Source organism: Musca vetustissima, unplaced genomic scaffold, assembly GCF_032173495.1.
Source record: "Musca vetustissima isolate MV318-11 ecotype Yass unplaced genomic scaffold, APGP_CSIRO_Mvet_v1 utg35727, whole genome shotgun sequence".
Lineage (NCBI taxonomy): Eukaryota > Metazoa > Arthropoda > Insecta > Diptera > Muscidae > Musca > Musca vetustissima.
This window is the reverse complement of record NW_026887196.1, coordinates 95,285-116,214: the sequence shown is the minus strand read 5'-3', so window position 1 is coordinate 116,214 and position 20,930 is coordinate 95,285. Positions and strand designations below refer to the sequence as shown.

The window sequence follows — 20,930 nt, the reverse complement described above, 5'->3', positions numbered from 1 at the left end:
TTGTTTTATTTCCCGATACAGTTCGTGTGAAATAAAACGCGGGTTCTTTCAGATTACGATTATTACAATGACTTTATTCACACAACTTTACTTTGCACTTTACTTTACACGACGGTTTCAATTCGCGATCTGATTCACAACTGACTAACTGCCTTGCCATTTCACCTATTTATATGAGCCTTGCTTGTCGCTACAGAAGTTTCTAGACGATCTGGTAACACCTAGATCACGAACAACCAATGCAACACACATACAAACTTACATTGAGTGAACAATAACAACAACACATACAAACTTACATTGAGTGAACAATAACAACAACACATACAAACTTACATTGAGTAAACAATAACAACAACACATACAAACTTACATTGAGTAAACAATAACAACAACACATATACAGGCGAGGGGGTAACAAAGAAAGAGGAATTAAGCGATCATCAATGATGACGTTTAACAAGAATTGTACGACAATAACAAAATAGAAAATGGAAGAGGAAATGGAAGGATGTAGAAAAATCTATACAGTAGTTGTTGTTGTGAAGTTATTCGAATAAACTGCGTAGTAGAAATTTACGTTACAATTCAAATTCTTAAATTAACGGAATTCATCTAAATTAATCTTAAATCTAAAGTTATTTTCGTTATTTTATTTTATTTTCCCCGCTTAAGCCTGTTCGTCCCGAATAGGCACAGTTCCCGTTCCGTAGGGGGCCAGCCGCTCCAAATGTACAACTTTCATCTTCGACCTGGGACTGTCGCTCCTCTGGATGCGATAAACGACGTCATTTATTTTCGTGACGACGTCATTTATTTCATAGGACATATGTGACATGTCATAGGACATATGTGAATGTCATAGGACATATGTGACATGTCATATGACATATGTGACATGTCATATGACATATGTGACATGTCATATGACATATGAGACATGTCATATGACATATGTGACATGTCATATGACATAGCACCGACATGTCAAATCGCCAGGTAGCTTTAATTCATTTCCGGGCAGAACTTTTTTTGGGGTCCGGGATGTGGAATCATGAATGCCCGATCTATAAGCCAGTAAAAACTTTGGAATATGCTCATCCCAGTCTCGTTGGCCACTGTCCACCACTTTCCGTAGATGTTCTTCCAGGGTACGATTGAATCTTTCCACCATGCCATCTGATTGTGGATGTAGAGGCGTCGTTCTGGTTTTCTTGATTCCGTAGGAGTCACACATTTCCTTGAAGATCGCTGATTCAAAGTTCCTACCTTGATCGGAATGAACCTCCGATGGAACACCATAGCGACAAATCCAATTTTTGCTGAACACATCCACAATTGTCCTGGCTTCTTGATTTGGGATAGCATAAACCTCTGGCCATTTACTGAAGTAATCCATGACCACTAAGACATACCGGTTCCCAGAGTCGCTTGTGGGGAACGGTCCAGCTACATCCATTGCGATTCTTTCAAAAGGGGCTCCTGAATTATACTGCTGCATGTAGCCTCGACTCTTCCGTGTTGGACCTTTAGCTCTTATGCACCTTTCACAATTGGCGATCCAGTCGGCAATGGATTTTTGACAGCCGACCCAGTAGAATCTCTGCTTTACCTTTTCAGCCGTCTTTGCTATGCCAAGATGTCCTCCACTTGGCCCATCGTGAAACTCCGACAAGACATCTCTTATTTTGGAGTCTGGGACGACGATCAAATTCCGGTGAGATTTACCGTCCTCACTTTCCCATTTGCGATATAGGCAACCATCTTTTATAAGCAGACTGTCCCACTGGGCCCAATAGGATTTTAAAAGAGGGCTTTCGGAGGTAATTTCTTTGCGACTAGGTCGCTTGCCCGTTTCTATGGCCGAAATTATTTTGCCCAGAATGGGATCCCCTCGTTGTTCCGTCGACCAATCTTCACCCGACTCAAACTGCAATAGCCGGACATCAACGATATTCTCCTTACACTCAGCCTTTGAACAATGCCTGCATTCTACCTTGCATGGCCGACGAGACAGGGCATCAGCATTACCGTGTTTTCCGCCTTTTCTGTGCTCGATTTTGAAGTCATAACTCTGGAGCCTCTCGATCCAACGGGCTAGTTGACCTTCCGGATTCTTAAACTGCAGCAACCATTGGAGAGCAGCGTGGTCGGTCCTCAGCAGGAAATGTTGACCATATAGGTATTTGTGGAAGTGTTTAACGCTCTCAAGGACAGCAAGCAGCTCTCTCCTCGTCACACAGTAATTCCTCTCAGGTTTCGACAATGTCCGGCTGTAGTACCCGATGACTTTTTCCTGTCCGTCGATTTCCTGGGAAAGGACGCCACCGATGCCGCACGCACTTGCGTCTGTGTCCAGAGCAAACCTGCCGCCAGGTATAGGGTATGCCAAAATGGGGGCTCTGCATAGCATGTCTTTGAGTTTACTGAATGCCTCTTCTTGGTCGTTGCCCCACTGAAACCTCTGGCCTTTTTGCGTCAAGCGGTGTAGACAGGCGGCGATGTTGGCAAAATTTGGGACAAATCGACGGTAGTAGGTGCAGAGACCCAGAAAGCTTCGCAGCTCATGGAGATTTCGGGGCTGCGGCCAATCTCTGACGGCTTGAATTTTCTCCTTATCCGTCGATATGCCCTCCGGCGTCACGTGGTGCCCCAGGAACTTCACCTCTCGTTGGAAGAGACTGCACTTCTTTGGGTTTAACTTGAGGCCTGAAGACGAAAGCTGCTGTAGAACATCCCTTAAGTTCTTGATGTGTTCGTCGAAGTTGCGTCCCATGACTATGATGTCATCCAGGTATATGAGGCACGACTTCCACTGCAGCCCTTTTAACACACGCTCCATCAGCCTTTCAAATGTAGCCGGGGCGTTGCAGAGTCCGAATGGCATGACATTGAACTGCCAGAGACCCCCATTAACGCCAAACGCTGTTTTCTCTTTATCTTTCTCGGCGATCTCTACTTGCCAGTACCCACTCTGCAGGTCGAGGGTGGAGAACCATGACGTCCCGGCTAATGTGTCCAAAGTGTCGTCGATTCTTGGGAGCGGATAGCTGTCTTTCTTGGTGACATCATTCAACTTTCTGTAGTCCACACAAAATCGGGTGCTTCCGTCTTTTTTTCTTGACCAAGACCACTGGGGAGCACCATGGACTTGACGATGTTTCTATTACACCACTCTTTTCCATTTCACTTATCAGCTTCTGGACCTCGTCTCTTTTTGCTAGGGGAACACTTCTTGGAGGCTGTTTAATGGGTCTCGCGTCTGCTGTATGGATTTCATGCTTCACCACTGATGTTCTTCCTTGGTGCTCTTTTGTCAACGCAAAGGTAGCGGCATATTTCCATAACAGCTGCTTAGCCTTGTTCCTCTGGGAAGGTGATAATTGGTGTGTCCACTCTTTTATGTAGCCGTCGAGGTGCTTCTTCTCCATGGCTGCTGGCTTTTCGGTGCTAGTTTCCAAATTAATTACAGCTTCAGCTGGTGTGCATTGTCCAACATCGGAAAATTGGCAAATTTGCTCTTGCTTGTTTGACAGGTTCAAAACTCTAACAGGAATCAATCCGTCCTTGTTGCTTTTCACCAGGGCATTCGCTATTAGGATGTTACTGTTTATGTTTTCTACTGGTTCCACCACCCACAATCTCCATTCATTGGTACCCATATTATTGCTTCGGCACAGGGCGGTATTATCTCTGGATGGTCCGTAGTCAGACGTCTAATGGGTGTACTTTCATCGTAGCCCACGTTTAACGGAATTTCGACGTTAGACCAGGTCATCACACGTTCTTTCATATCCAGATCGATACCAAAGGCAATCATAAAATCTGCGCCTATTATCACTTCGTCTACGATATCGGCAACTATAAACTCGTAATTCTCCGATTTATTGGCAATAGTTAGTCTCAGGGTAATCTTGCCGTGTACTGCCGCGGGCTCCCCCGTTGCTGTGCGCAGTCTGACTCCATTAAGTTGCGTTATTTTTCCCTTTACCAGATCTGATCTTATGATGGACTTTGATGCGCCAGTATCTAACGTCAGAACTCGCTTGTCACCATTGATGTACCCAGTTGTTGTTAGGTTGTGACTTTTCTGCTGTACTATTGCTATGGAGATTGTGGGGCCATCGTCGATGGTGGACTGTTGAGCCATGACTCATTGGTGGACTGTTGAGCCATTCTTCTACCATCTTTCGTGGGAGGTGGTGACGATGACCTGGATCGTTTGCGCTTAGCTCTGCATTCGCGCGCAATATGACCTGTTTTATCGCAGTTGTAGCATCTAACCCTGGGCTTAGTCATTCCAACTAACTTTGTTTCTTCTATTACCCGCCTCATAGCGCCTTCGATCGAGTTAACGAGAGATTTGGGATCGCAACCTTCGGTCTCCAGTTGGCGAATCTTGAGGGTCTGGGGCTTAACAATTATTCTTGCCGTCTCTTGGGCAAGGGCAAATGTCACGGTTTCGGCAAATGACGCTTTTGGTGACGCATATGTTGCACATTTAATCTCAGGGTCACGTATGCCATTCACAAAGGTTTCGATTTTAATACGGTCCACCAATGGATGATTCTCTCCTGGATACGCCATTAGCACCAAACGTTCCACCTCAGCTGCAAAGTCTTGCAACGTCTTGTTTGCCCTCTGCACTCTTCCCCTTAGTTCCATAAGGTAGATGTTTTGTTTATGTTCGCCACCGTACTTACGTTCCAGTGCAGCAATAACATCTTCATAATTGTTCCTAGAAGCGACAGGAATACTCTGTATAACATCAGCAGCACTGCCCTTCAATGCCAGAAGTAGTGCAACCGCTTTGTCGCTGTTGTTACACGAATTTCTAGAAGCCACTGTCTCGAACTGTAACTTGAAAACATTGAATGACGTAGAGCCGTCGAATACAGGAGGTTTGATTTTTAGTGCGTTATCAGGAACTCGCACCGGACCACCTTTAATTTCCAGTTCCGAATTTTCTTCTCCAGATTCGTAAACCTGTGGTCGTGGGCCAGAAATTTCTCGTCAACCGACTGCACTTTCTTATCCAACTCTTTAATTTGGACCTCCACAGTTTCCACTCTCCTTCCAATAACTTCTGTAATGTACTCGAGTTTCTCGTTCGTTATTCTCGAATTTTCTTCGAACATTCGTCTCGTGTTTTCTTCTAAGTTTCTGGAATTCTCTTCGAACATTCGTCTCGAGTTTTCTTCTAATTTTCTGGAATTCTCTTCGAACATTCGTCTTGTGTTTCTGGAATTCTCTTCGAACATTTTAGCCAGCATTTCTCTGAAATCGTCACCCCTGGCAGCTACTGACGAGACTTCCCCACCGTTGGATTCGCCCATTTCCGATAAATCCACTTCATCCTTACTGTCAAACTCGTATGTATCGATGTTCATACCACGGCGCTCGAACTCATCCAACAGACGTTTTTGTAGCTCAGCCTTGTTGCCAGTAGAGGACAATTCCAATTTATTCAGCTCCTTCTTCAAGTCTTCCACTCGTAGATCCTTAAACTTCATCGTAGTATTATCGTAATCCCACTTCTGACACCAATTGTTACGTTCTTGGATTTTACTTAATCCCGTGTAGACTTTGTTTTATTTCCCGATACAGTTCGTATCAAATAAAACGCGGGTTCTTTCAGATTACGATTATTACAATGACTTTATTCACACAACTTTACTTTGCACTTTACTTTACACGACGGTTTCAATTCGCGATCTGATTCACAACTGACTAATTGCCTTTCCATTTCCCCTATTTATATGAGCCTTGCTTGTCGCTACAGAAGTTTCTAGACGATCTGGTAACACCTAGATCACGAACAATCTACCAATGCAACACACATACAAACTTACATTGAGTGAACAATAACAACAACACATACAAACTTACATTGAGTGAACAATAACAACAACACATACAAACTTACATTGAGTAAACAATAACAACAACACATACAAACTTACATTGAGTAAACAATAACAACAACACATATACAGGCGAGGGGGTAACAAAGAAAGAGGAATTAAGCGATCATCAATGATGACGTTTAACAAGAATTGTACGACAATAACAAAATAGAAAATGGAAGAGGAAATGGAAGGATGTAGAAAAATCTATACAGTAGTTGTTGTTGTGAAGTTATTCGTATAAACTGCGTAGTAGAAATTTACGTTACAATTCAAATTCTTAAATTAACGGAATTCATCTAAATTAATCTTAAATCTAAAGTTATTTTCGTAACAATATATTTCTTCTTGATTTATTATTATTAGTTATTTATTTGATTTTTGTTCAAAATTTTGTACAATTTTTTAGTAGACGGGATTTGAATGATGTAAAACTTATATATTTTCTTAAAAAAACTAATGAAAACCAAAAAAAGTTTTCAAAAACGTGATTTTACATTCCTTTTCTGCACATTATTAACAAAAATGCAGACGTGAAAAAGTGAGTACATTGGGGTTGATTTCGTTTTCTTTATTTTTTCTTAGTTATTTTTAAGAGTTGGATTTTTAAATTTAGGTCGTTTTGTTAAGTACAAAATGCCCAATAAATTGTAACCAACATTTTTGAATTAGCTTTTTTAGTTTAATTTTTATGACGTAAAAAGTGTCCAGGATCCAAACATGTACTCGTTTCTGCTCGCCACTGTATATTACTACCTGTTCCATTGTAATGTAATATTAAGTACTACTTAGTATCTTTAATACTAATTTCCTAAATTTGTTCACATATTCCCCTTCGCCTATCATTGACTATCATACCAAATTTCAGAGTTCTAATTCAAACCGTTCTGGAGTAATACAGTTGTTGGTATGTTTTAGCACCATTTTAATACTAATTTGCAAAAAATATGTTTGTACAACATTCTATTTGTAATAGCTAAGCTTCGTACCAAGTTTAAGAAATGTATCTCTACTGTCTCTATTTAAATATATTATTTAGTACTTTTTAGTACCTTCCCTTATTATTGACAAAGCTGCATACCAAATTTCCTAGTTCTATTCCAACCGTTCCGGCGTAACACAGTTTTAGTACTTTTTAGTTCCTTTTAGTACTAATTTCCAAAATATATGTTTGCACCTCATTCTATTTGTAGTGGATGAAGCTACATACAGATATGTATATCTACCTATTCCATTCAAATATAATCTTTAGTACTTTTTAATACTTCTTGGTACTAAATTTTAAAATTTTTTTTTACACATTCCACTTCGCTCGTCGTAGACAAAGCTACGTGCCAAATTTCAGACTTTCTCATCTAACCATTCAAGCACAATTCAGTTTTTAATACTTTTTAGTACGAATTTCCAAAAACCCCGCCTTATCACACGCCTACGCACCAAACCCGACCTACATGCCAAATTTCAAGTTCTAGCTTTAACCGTTTCGTCTTGGCGTTGATGATCAATCAGTCAAGGGGTAAACAAAATGTACGCGTTGAGCGTTTTTTTTTTGTTATCGCGTTAACGCACGCGAAAAGTTTATGTATATTTAACTCCGAAGCGCTGCGCACATCAACTTCAAGCTTTAGTGTTATCGTTTCCTTGTGGTTGTTGTATTTTCGATAACACATAACGCGACGGATGGCTCAACGCGAGCATTCTGCTTGGCCCTTTATTTATAACGCAACTCTTTTATTTATATATATAGATTAAGTACAAAACTAAATTTAATCGCATATCTATTGAAGTATTTACTTTTTATTCGTCGTGTTCATCGACATAGGTTTTTGTCGTTTTCGTTAGATTCTTGCTGTACGGGAACAGACCAAATGTGAACTTGAAGCAATAATAAAAGTTAATGTAATCGATTAGTACATTCGTTGACAAATCGATCTAAAAATACCTATCTTCTTGCACCGCATTCGTAGTTTTAATTATGTTTTACTGCGAATGTTTCCAAATCAACTACATCATAGAGCTGCAGCAATTACAAATCATCATAATGCAATTCAATCATCCAAAAGTGTAGATCATAATAATGCCATGCAGGTTGTCACACAGCAACAGCAGCAGCAGCAACAACAAAATAAAACTGAAGCCATTAAAAAGGGAATGTCGAACAGTTTGGAATTTGTTAAAGGCCAGGCCAGTAAAATTGCCCAAATGTTTTCAGTGAAAAATTGATGAACACAACATTCAGACAGACATCATCAATTATATTACATCAAAACCAGTAAGGAAAGTAGTAAAGTCGGGCGGAGCCGACTATATGATACCCTTCACCACTTGGGATATACACAAAATCTGCTCCGTAAGATAGAATAAATGTATCATCTTTTGGGGATATGAAATCGGACATTTGTATAAACTCAAACAAATCTCGCTTTTAAGGAAAAGATGACTTGAATATCTGGCGTTGTCGACTATATTATAACCTACAACACTAAACACGGAATAATTGGTTTCCTTTCTTTTATGAAAGTACTTAGCTCCACGTCAAGGCTTATTCCTTGGAGGAGTAAAACAGTCGAATAATAAAACACTACTAAAGTAACGGCCATTCAACATGTTTCAGTTGTTAATATAGCCATCATGTAATGATGGTGGAAATAACATATTTAATATATCTTCATTGACTGACTAAATTTTTAACAGGTGTTAAGAATTGAAGACAAAAACATGGAATAATTAGTTTCCTTCTAGTTTGAAAGTACTTAGCTCCACCGCCACGTCGAGGCTTATTCCAAAGAGGAGTAAACAGTCGAATGACATAAAGCTACTACGCTTAATAGCTTATCCTTCGACATGTTTTGGTTTTATTTTTACTTGTAATATAATTGTAAATAAAACAATCAATTCAAGCAAATAGGATTGTCTTAAAACTGTTAATATAATTTAACAATTTAAAACACTTTTGATATGTATTCATTTTGATATACGAACAATATATCAAATGTACAATTGCATTTTATTTCTTGCTAAAATCATATATTATAAACTAAGAATTTGTTACAGGTTAATTTAATATGTGAATACATATCACGTCATGGCATTTACTTAACTAATAATTAATAAAATAAGAGAAAAATATTACAATTCAATTGGATATGTTAACACATATCGCGTCATGGTAACTATGTACAGTTTCGTATGTTATAGCATTTATTAAGCTATCGTCAATATTACTGAAACACCAATCAATTTGTGTTAAACCTTTCGTTGTTGGCGTATTCAGAATAGAAAGAAGGTTGTTATTGTTTAGGAATATTTCAGTTTACGATTTCGTTCGTTGTCGGCATATATTGAAATCTCCTAAAATAACAACCTTTTGAGAGTTTGCATTTATGCAGTTTTCCAGAACATAGTGTAGTTCAAGATGAAGAGAATGCACCCCATAATTGCTGTTTCGATATAAGACCATTATGTGAATATCTCTAATTTGAAACACCAGAAATTCAAATGTTTTATTATGTACATGGACCTTTTTTTGGTATTTATACTGAGTAAATTCAGAGATTTCATTTTTCACAAAAACAATTAAGCCCCGTTTACATCTACGACAGATTTGGTCCGTTGAATCCAATCTCATCCTTGGCAATACTGTGAACCCTGGAATTTCATAGTTTTCATTATGCAGCGTCCAAGTTTCAACAAAACATAACACATCAGCCTTTAACATTACCGAATCTTTCCGAATGTCTTCAATATGAGCATGAAGGCTTTGAACATTATGGTATACAATTTTCAAAGCATTAATCTCATGCATAAACTCGTAATGGGTTTTAAGACACTTGTTAGTTCGTAAGTTAGTCATTTCCAATTGTACATTATCATTTTCCTTAAATGGCTTTGGTGGTACAAACGAACCCAACAGAAAAAGTCCAGCAGCAGTAGTCGCTCTACTACAAGCTACATATAGCGCTGATCTACTCATGCGAGACTTCAAATGGACTGCAACTTTTTCATATGTCGCTCCTTGGCTTTTATGAATAGTTATGCCCTCTGCCGGTACAATAGGAAACTGCTTACGATCAATATTTACGTGTTCATTACGTTTATATTGAAACGTTTTTACACAAATATCTATTGGAGTCCATAACTGTTCAGACGGATGCCTTCTTTTGGAACGAGCGATGGCTCCTGTATTTTCTTGAGGAAATTTGATCCAAAGAGTAGAAGGCTTTCTCGTTGAGCCGATGAAATTTACTTCCATAAGTTGACCAGTAGCTCCATTTACCAGACCATCACTGGTGTCAATGTTTACTGTTACCATGTATTTAGCTGTAGTTTTTAGTATTAGCTGATATGGTAAACCTTGAGTTTCAGAGACTTTAAACGTTTTAACAGATTCCTTGATCCGGTTCCTATTTTCGTCTGTTAAGCCAGTGGATTTGACAAAATCACATGCGACTGATACAACCTCTTCTGTAGGAATAGAATTCAGCTTCAATGTATTGTAAATATTTACTTCGTCATTAGAACAAAAGAGATGAATCGCTTCATCAGGTACGGCAGACGGAGATACAATACGTTCTCGTAAGAGACAAACATCATCATTTGTCATTTGCCCTGAAGCCATGTTATTTAAGGCAATAGCGAACGACTGATCTTCTCTTTGTCGCATAATCTCAGTAAGTTCAAAATATTTGAATTTATCCCACGTTGTAGTTCCATATATTTCAGCATATGGATCAGTCGTTGGTGCTGCAAATATCCAACGATCGCCAACGGGTGACAGCTGTTTTAAGTCTCCAAGTACAAGAACGGATACACCGCCGAAATATTCAGTGCTTTTGAAAATTTGTTTCATTCTTGCATCAAGATATGAAAGCATTTTTGCTCCCACCATCGATATTTCGTCAATTATCAATAATTTTAAATTCATAAGTTTAGTATACATTGAATTTAAAGCATCAGGACCTAATGGTCTCAACTCAGAGCTTGACTGATTGACGGGAAGAGAAAATACTGAATGTAATGTGGCACCGCCAATACCAAAAGCTGCTTTTCCTGTAGGTGCTGTTAAAAGCACTTTAATTGAAGTTGGGTCAGACCCTGGTATACTATTCAGCCTTCTATTTACTGTTTGATAAATAGCTGATATTAGTCTACTTTTTCCGACGCCAGCACCTCCACTAACAAATTCATAAAATACGGATGAACATTTTATATTGTGGGAAAGATGTGTCAAGTAGAGCTTCTGTTTCGTATTTAATGTGCGAACCATATTCAGGAGATCCGACTCAGAAATCAAAGGAGGAAGTTTAATAATACGCAATGATGTTTCAGAAGTTTCAGCCGATGTACCATCACCCTCCGTATTTAATATATTAACGTTTGGATCTATTTCTGGTACTCCAAGAACTCTGAATTCATCATCAATATTACCTGCTTCTTCGTTGACATCTTCAATGCTGTCTTCATCTCGTAGACGCTGAAGAATATTTTCGAGTTCTCGATCCTCAAAGACATCGTATTTTTTTCGGTTGAACTCAATACTTTCTTTTAAAGCGATGCATGTGGCTTCGTTGTCGTTATGCAATAAATCAAGTTCCTCATTTCTCCAAGGATGGAACAGCATTACGAGTTCTCTAAAATAGTCGCTTCGGTGAGTATTTACATTATATCGCCGGTAACGAATAACATGAGGTTTAATTTTTTCCTGCACAAAGCCACTATTATCCTTTAACTTAAATATGCGTAAGATTTGCTCAGCATTTTCTTCAGGATCTTGCTCTTCGTAATCTGCTTCCCTGTTATTGGATCTTCGAGATTTTGAATACTTATAATTTGCTGCGAAGTCTGCCAAGCATATATGCTCTAGTTCGTCTGGTCTTTGAACATAATGTTCCAAAATACCAACAGCATAAATGTCTGATGAATCTGGTGGCAAATTTTGTAGTTGTTCTCGAGGTCTCAACAGAAATACTCGCTCTTCTGGTCGACCAGTATTTATATAAACCTCGGCATTACTACTCTCTGAAAGCCGCATCCCTAAACAGCAATATGTGGCCTCTTGAGCTGATATTTCCGTACCAGAGATAAATTTATGGGCAATATGCTGTAGCTTTTGCTTTATGGAATGATTGCCAGCTCTAATTTCTTCAACAGCATCTCGAAGTATTCTGGATACACCACGATTGGATTTATTAATGTAGTTAATAATATAACTACAGCACGCATAAGGATCTAGGATATATTGAATATCCATATTTGCTCTGTGCAGTGACAATATTGTTGGATTGTATGCATTGACCATTTTATCTTCGAACCTTCTTTTTAGGAAAATTTTAGGTTTTTTTAGCGACGATCTAAGAGCTAATAAATAGTTCTCATACGTTAGATTTATATTTTCATGTGACAAGAAATTTTCAAAATTGTTTAATTGAGAGATTTGTTCTGAATCCAAATTTGCATTTAACATGCTTTGAATTCTATCATAGCTCTCTTTTAATTCCTGAATATTTTCACAGTTTTCAGGAAGCGGCAATAAAATTTCTGTTGCTGGTAGCGGCGGATATGGCATACCATAACGACAAATCTTTTCACCACGATATTCTCTAGTACAAGAACGATTGTGGTTGTGACGCTGATAAGCAATATATTCTTGTAACTGTTCATCAGATCCATTAGTAGAAATATATTTATCTATGAAACTAATGACAGAAGCAAAAGAAGATGAATTAGTAAGGTCTATTTTAGGAGCATCCTTTAGCCAGTACATGCCATGTATGTGAGGTGATCCACGTTGTTGGAATTCCACTCTCCAATAGTATTTCTCCACAAAATGTTCATCGAAAATCCCATCATTCATTTTAAATAGAGAAAACAGTTGCCGGAAACGGAAATCGAAGTATCGGGAGCAGGTTATTGCATCACTACGAATCAATCGAGCTTTTTCTGAGAAGGACAAATTTGAAGCATCATCTTCAGAAATATCGATGTTGTCCACAGTTTTCGACAGGATAACTAAAAGCTCCAACCATTTAGTTTCGGCTGCAGATAAAGTTATGAAAAATGTCGGAAGGCCAAATTGTCTAATCATAGCAACGGCTTTCTTCTTTTCACCTTCCCAGTGAGCTGGTGACGTTCTTATACCTTTAAGAATACGATATCCGTCATCGTGTTGGATTAGACTATTCATATATGAATCATCCAATGCGTTTCTGGCAGTAACATTTCCAGATCGCGTGTGTTTCCTCAGAGCGATTGACATTGCACTTTTAATAGTTAAAAGCTCTAGCTTTTTGTAACTATAAAGTATTTTATCCACTCTACAGCATCGTCTGTCATAACGTCGGAGCTCGGAGCGCACAATTTTTGAATACGATTCCGCACAGGAACGTTTTTTGCCGCAATAGATAGATACAAATGCTAACTCTTCAGAATCAGCATCAATTATCATATCTATTGGTCGGCGTCCTTCACCTGGAGCCATTACAACTCGTTGGTGAGGTACATTTTCAACAGCTCTACACTCAAGCATTGTTTGTTGGCCACCTGGATTGAGATTTTCTATTGCATATTCATCGGTATGCGGAATATCATCCATAGTGGCTTCATTCGATACTTGGTTTTGGAAAATATTGTCAATTGCTTCCCGGTCTTCATGATTGGCCACAAAAGGCACGACCTGTGAAGAATTAAATCCTTCAAACCAACTTTCGTCAATTGAAATTCCATGTTTGATATACAACTCGGTGTTAATCAAATATCTGGCCGCATCAATTACCTTCGCTGGTCTTATTGTTTCAGTCATGTAATCATGCTGATATGCCATGCGTCGTTTAAGATGCAATTGAATCACCTGTGCTTGGTCAAAGTTCCTTGGAAGGGACGTTACTGTTTCACTAACAGATATCGGTACGTTAACTACTGCGCCACGAATAGCACTTTGCCTTTCGAAACCTAACGCAACGATTATCATGAAAGGTAATCGAGCTGTGACCAATCGTTCCTCTACCGACGTTAAGTCTTTTAGAGAACTCGGAATGTCTGGAAAATCTAAACCGTTTGATAGGCATATATTCGGTTTTTTCCCATTCTTAATTGCTCGACTACAGGTTTTACAAAAAGTATATGAGCCATCAACGGAGGGAAACCTTTCAGATAAATAAAATACGTCATTAATAAAATTTAAATTTGACATACCTGATTTTTGCAATGATTCCACCTGGTGAGGAAACCATAAACCGCCACAGCATGTACATATCCTTGTAGGTCCTTGTTTTATAACTTCATTGTATCGCTGGAACTTCAGTTGATTTCGTCGTGTAATTAATCGCGCTGACTCCTCTTGCCTTTCTTCATAAGAAATACTATTTCTATTCCGCCTGTTGCGTGTTGACCCGAATCCTATTGCTGGGGTTTCGTCTATGGGAGTCCACTCTAGATCTAATTGACCGGTTCAAATCCTGTTGTTCGCTCCTCTGCACGATTCCTTTGTTGCCGTTGCAGCGTATTTCGTAAACGCTCTGTCACACGAGTTTCGGGATTTTGCCGTCTTTGAGAGTGCGATGCTGTGTTCCTTCGTTGTTCTTCCTCGTTATAGATTGCTGTATCCCTTTCTTGCTCCTCTCTGCGGTACAGTTCATTCAGACGTCTGTGTGCATGTTCGGTAGTGTTCCTTTCTTGTTCGGCGGCACGGAATTCAGAATCACCCGTCTATTCATACGTGTAGCAGCATCACGTTGCCTCTCGGACCTTCTAAAATCTGAATCCTGTCTCCTAGCTGTGTGGGCATCAGCATCACGTTGCCTCTCAGCCATTCTAAATTCAGAATGCTCTCTCCTAGTTGTGTGGGCAACAGCATCACGTTGCCTCTCAGCCATTCTAAATTCGGAATCCTCTCTCATATGAGTATGTGCAGCAGCATCACGTTGCCTCTCAGCATTTCTAAATTGCTGGCTTTGCCGACGTAGTCTCCTCCATTCTGCCCCGTATGACCGTCGAATAGGATTATTTTGCGTAGTCCTCAGCGAGTCTCGCTCTTCTTGCATTATATTCCTAATAACACGTCGGCGTGTGGCAGCACTCTGTTTCCTGGTTCTTGGCATTTTTAGTGTTCACCGTTTGAAATGTATATTAATACTGATTGCGTGAGTTGCGAATAACGTCATATAAATAATATCTAATGGAGAGTGCAACCAGGTAAATTTATACATTTGTTACTTGTTTACGTGATTAAAATGACCATTTCGCAGGTACCTTCGCCGATAATACCGTTTTATACTAGTATGTAAACAATAACAGATTAGCTATAATGGATTAGTTATAATCCTTTGCAGGTAGATAATATACCTGCACGGATATTCGCTAATCTGTTATTGTTATTTATTAATCTACAGCACGCATAAGGATCTAGGATATATTGAATATCCATATTTGCTCTGTGCAGTGACAATATTGTTGGATTGTATGCATTGACCATTTTATCTTCGAACCTTCTTTTTAGGAAAATTTTAGGTTTTTTAGCGACGATCTAAGAGCTAATAAATAGTTCTCATACATTAGATTTATATTTTCATGTGACAAGAAATTTTCAAAATTGTTTAATTGAGAGATTTGTTCTGAATCCAAATTTGCATTTAACATGCTTTGAATTCTATCATAGCTCTCTTTTAATTCCTGAATATTTTCACAGTTTTCAGGAAGCGGCAATAAAATTTCTGGTGCTGGTAGCGGCGGATATGGCATACCATAACGACAAATCTTTTCACCACGATATTCTCTAGTACAAGAACGATTGTGGTTGTGACGCTGATAAGCAATATATTCTTGTAACTGTTCATCAGATCCATTAGTAGAAATATATTTATCTATGAAACTTGACAGAAGCAAAAGAAGATGAATTAGTAAGGTCTATTTTAGGAGCATCCTTTAGCCAGTACATGCCATGTATGTGAGGTGATCCACGTTGTTGGAATTCCACTCTCCAATAGTATTTCTCCACAAAATGTTCATCGAAAATCCCATCATTCATTTTAAATAGAGAAAACAGTTGCCGGAAACGGAAATCGAAGTATCGGGAGCAGGTTATTGCATCACTACGAATCAATCGAGCTTTTTCTGAGAAGGACAAATTTGAAGCATCATCTTCAGAAATATCGATGTTGTCCACAGTTTTCGACAGGATAACTAAAAGCTCCAACCATTTAGTTTCGGCTGCAGATAAAGTTATGAAAAATGTCGGAAGGCCAAATTGTCTAATCATAGCAACGGCTTTCTTCTTTTCACCTTCCCAGTGAGCTGGTGACGTTCTTATACCTTTAAGAATACGATATCCGTCATCGTGTTGGATTAGACTATTCATATATGAATCATCCAATGCGTTTCTGGCAGTAACATTTCCAGATCGCGTGTGTTTCCTCAGAGCGATTGACATTGCACTTTTAATAGTTAAAAGCTCTAGCTTTTTGTAACTATAAAGTATTTTATCCACTCTACAGCATCGTCTGTCATAACGTCGGAGCTCGGAGCGCACAATTTTTGAATACGATTCCGCACAGGAACGTTTTTTGCCGCAATAGATAGATACAAATGCTAACTCTTCAGAATCAGCATCAATTATCATATCTATTGGTCGGCGTCCTTCACCTGGAGCCATTACAACTCGTTGGTGAGGTACATTTTCAACAGCTCTACACTCAAGCATTGTTTGTTGGCCACCTGGATTGAGATTTTCTATTGCATATTCATCGGTATGCGGAATATCATCCATAGTGGCTTCATTCGATACTTGGTTTTGGAAAATATTGTCAATTGCTTCCCGGTCTTCATGATTGGCCACAAAAGGCACGACCTGTGAAGAATTAAATCCTTCAAACCAACTTTCGTCAATTGAAATTCCATGTTTGATATACAACTCGGTGTTAATCAAATATCTGGCCGCATCAATTACCTTCGCTGGTCTTATTGTTTCAGTCATGTAATCATGCTGATATGCCATGCGTCGTTTAAGATGCAATTGAATCACCTGTGCTTGGTCAAAGTTCCTTGGAAGGGACGTTACTGTTTCACTAACAGATATCGGTACGTTAACTACTGCGCCACGAATAGCACTTTGCCTTTCGAAACCTAACGCAACGATTATCATGAAAGGTAATCGAGCTGTGACCAATCGTTCCTCTACCGACGTTAAGTCTTTTAGAGAACTCGGAATGTCTGGAAAATCTAAACCGTTTGATAGACATATATTCGGTTTTTTCCCATTCTTAATTGCTCGACTACAGGTTTTACAAAAAGTATATGAGCCATCAACGGAGGGAAACCTTTCAGATAAATAAAATACGTCATTAATAAAATTTAAATTTGACATACCTGATTTTTGCAATGATTCCACCTGGTGAGGAAACCATAAACCGCCACAGCATGTACATATCCTTGTAGGTCCTTGTTTTATAACTTCATTGTATCGCTGGAACTTCAGTTGATTTCGTCGTGTAATTAATCGCGCTGACTCCTCTTGCCTTTCTTCATAAGAAATACTATTTCTACGCCTTCTGCTTCGTTCCGCCTGTTGCGTGTTGACCCGAATCCTATTGCTGGGGTTTCGTCTATGGGAGTCCACTCTAGATCTAATTGACCGGTTCAAATCCTGTTGTTCGCTCCTCTGCACGATTCGCCTTTGTTGCCGTTGCAGCGTATTTCGTAAACGCTCTGTCACACGAGTTTCGGGATTTTGCCGTCTTTGAGAGTGCGATGCTGTGTTCCTTCGTTGTTCTTCCTCGTTATAGATTGGATCCCGACGTCTATTGGCATGTTCCGCAGTATTTCTTTGTTGCTCCTCCTCATGATATATAGGATCCTGGCGTCTAATAGCATGTTCGGTAGTGTTCCTCAGTTGTTCCTGATCATGATATATGGGATTCTGTCGTCGTTGAGAATGCGCTGCTGTATCCCTTTCTTGCTCCTCTCTGCGGTACAGTTCATTCAGACGTCTGTGTGCATGTTCGGTAGTGTTCCTTTCTTGTTCGGCGGCACGGAATTCAGAATCACCCCGTCTATTCATACGTGCAGCAGCATCACGTTGCCTCTCAGACCTTCTAAAATCTGAATCCTGTCTCCTAGCTGTGTGGGCATCAGCATCACGTTGCCTCTCAGCCATTCTAAATTGGGCAGAATGCTCTCTCCTCATTGTGTGGCAACAGCATCACGTTGCCTCTCAGCCATTCTAAATTCGGAATCCTCTCTCATATGAGTATGTGCAGCAGCATCACGTTGCCTCTCAGCATTTCTAAATTGCTGACTTTGCCGACGTAGTCTCCTCCATTCTGCCCCGTATGACCGTCGAATAGGATTATTTTGCGTAGTCCTCAGCGAGTCTCGCTTTCTTGCATTATATTCCTAATAACACGTCGGCGTGTGGCAGCACTCTGTTTCCGGGTTCTTGGCATTTTTAGTGTTCACCGTTTGAAATGTATATTAATACTGATTGCGTGAGTTGCGAATAACGTCATATAAATAATATCTAATGGAGAGTGCAACCAGGTAAATTTATACATTTGTTACTTGTTTACGTGATTAAAATGACCATTTCGCAGGTACCTTCGCCGATAATACCTTTTTATACTAGTATGTAAACAATAACAGATTAGCTATAATGGATTAGTTATAATCCTTTGCAGGTAGATAATATACCTGCACGGATATTCGCTAATCTGTTATTGTTATTTATTAATCTGGTATTCCCAATTTAAGAAAAGGTGTAAATAGATGTGGTAATCAACACCCACATGTTTCTACCTGTGTTGTTTACAACATTTATTACCACAGTAACTTTGGTATCATAAAAGTAATAAAAAGTAACGTGTTGCATTGGCATCCATTGTGAAACAATCATAAAACTGAAATTTGACATCATGTGCTAAATAAATGAGTTGTGCCAAATTTCATTCGATTGGGATCATAAATGCGACCTGTAACTTGTTTACAATTTTACATGGACGGAAAGACAGACGGACATAAAGCGACTCAGAAATTGATTGTATGCATATTCTTAAAGGAAACCATGCTTCTATCAGTTAGTTACAGACATATGCACAAAGACATTATACTCTGTACCACAGAGTGATGAGGGATATAATAACGTCATTATAGATTCAATTTGATACGTTTTGAAAAAATTTGTGTCAATCGGACAAAGATTAGGAGTTTGGTGCACCATTTACCTAAAATCGGACGCAAAAATATATGTGGGAGCTAACTCTAAATCAGAACCGATTTTCACGAAATTTAACACACATCATTCTAGACTTATATCAGTACGCTATGCCAAATTTCGTCCACATCGAAATATATACAGGCACTTTAGTACACCACTTTCATTAAATCGGACGAAACTATATATGGGAGCTATATCTAAATCTGAACCGATTTTCACGAAACTTAACACACATCATTCTAAACTTAGTTCAGTACGCTATGCCAAATTTCGTCCAAATCGAAAGATATACAGGGACTTTAGTACACCGTTTACATTAAATCGGACGAAAATATATATGGAAGCTATATCCAAATCTGAACCGATTTTCACGAAACTTAACACACATCATTCTAGACTTAATTCAGTACGCTAAGCCAAATTTCATCCAAATCGAATGATATACAGGCACTTTAGTACACCACTTTCATTAAATCGGACGAAACTATATATGGGAGCTATATCTAAATCTGAACCGATTTTCACGAAACTTAATACACATTATTCTAGACTCAATTCAGTACGCTATGCCAAATTTCGTGAAAATCGGAGGATATATAGGGACTTTGGTACTATATCTAAATCCAGACCGATTTCCTCGAAACTTGGCACACATCATTCTAGGCTCAATTCAGTACGTTATGCCAAATTTCGTGCAAATCGAAAGATATATACGGATTTTGGTCCACCATTTACATGAAATCGGACGAAACAATATATGGGAGCTATATCTAAATCAGGGCCGATTTTCATGAAACTCAATTAAGTACGTTATGCCAAATTTCCTGCAAATCAAAAGATATATAGCGACTTTGGTGCACCATTTACATGAAATCGGACCAAACTATATATGGGAGCTATATCTAAATCTGGACCGATTTTCACCAAACTTGGCAGGCATCATTCTACGCTCAATTCTGTACGTTATGCCAAATGTCGTGCAAATCGAAATATAAATAGGGACTTTGGGGCACCATTTACATGAAATCGGACGAAACTATATATGGGAGCTATATCTAAATCTGGACCGATATTCTCGAAACTTGGCAGACATCACTCTAGGCTTAATTCAATACATTATTGCAAATTTCGTTCAAATCGAAAGAAATATAAAGACTTTGGGGCACCATTTACATGAAATCGGACGATACTATATATGGGAGCTGTGCCAAATTTCATCCAAATCGGATCATAAATGCGACCTGTACTTTGCTCACAAAAATACATGGACAGACAGACAGACGGACATGCATAAATCGACTTAGAAAGTGATTCTATGCATATTCTCAAAAGGAACCATGTGTCTACCTCGTTTCCTTTTGCATGTTACAAACATATGCACAAAGACATAATACCCTGTACCACAGTGTGGTGAAGGGTATAAAAAAATAAACAAAAAACATAAACAAATCAATTGTTTTTTTTTTCATAGTTGAAGGGATGGAATGAATGAGGAAGATTAAAAAAATTAAGAGAGGTAAAAAATCATCTCGCTTGCGAGATTTAATGAGGAAAAAAGTTATTTATAAAAATTGCATGGAAATACCTTTGGATTTAATATAAATAGGGGAATAAATGTTTATATAAAACAGTGTGAGATAGATAGGAAAAGCGATGGCTTCTACCGCGAACTTAATTAATTTATTCAATTCCTTTAATTATAAGAGAATTGTAAGAATTAAGGAATTGGATGAAAATATATTTCGTGCAAATCGAAATATAAATAGGGACTTTGGGGCACCATTTACATGAAATCGGACGAAACTATATATGGGAGCTATATC

General features: G+C 38.7%; 1 protein-coding gene across 1 annotated transcript; it reads right to left on the bottom strand.

Annotated features, from left to right (window-relative positions):
* Positions 1–7,703: 7,703 nt before the first annotated feature.
* LOC133334797 (uncharacterized) lies at positions 7,704–14,155 on the bottom strand. The gene is made up of 3 exons (XM_061543115.1): positions 14,097–14,155; positions 10,153–14,047; positions 7,704–7,781 (listed from the first exon to the last, which is right to left on the bottom strand). The coding sequence occupies exons 1-3, from the start codon at positions 14,153–14,155 to the stop codon at positions 7,704–7,706; spliced, it is 4,032 nt and encodes a 1,343-aa protein (XP_061399099.1).
* Positions 14,156–20,930: the final 6,775 nt, after the last annotated feature.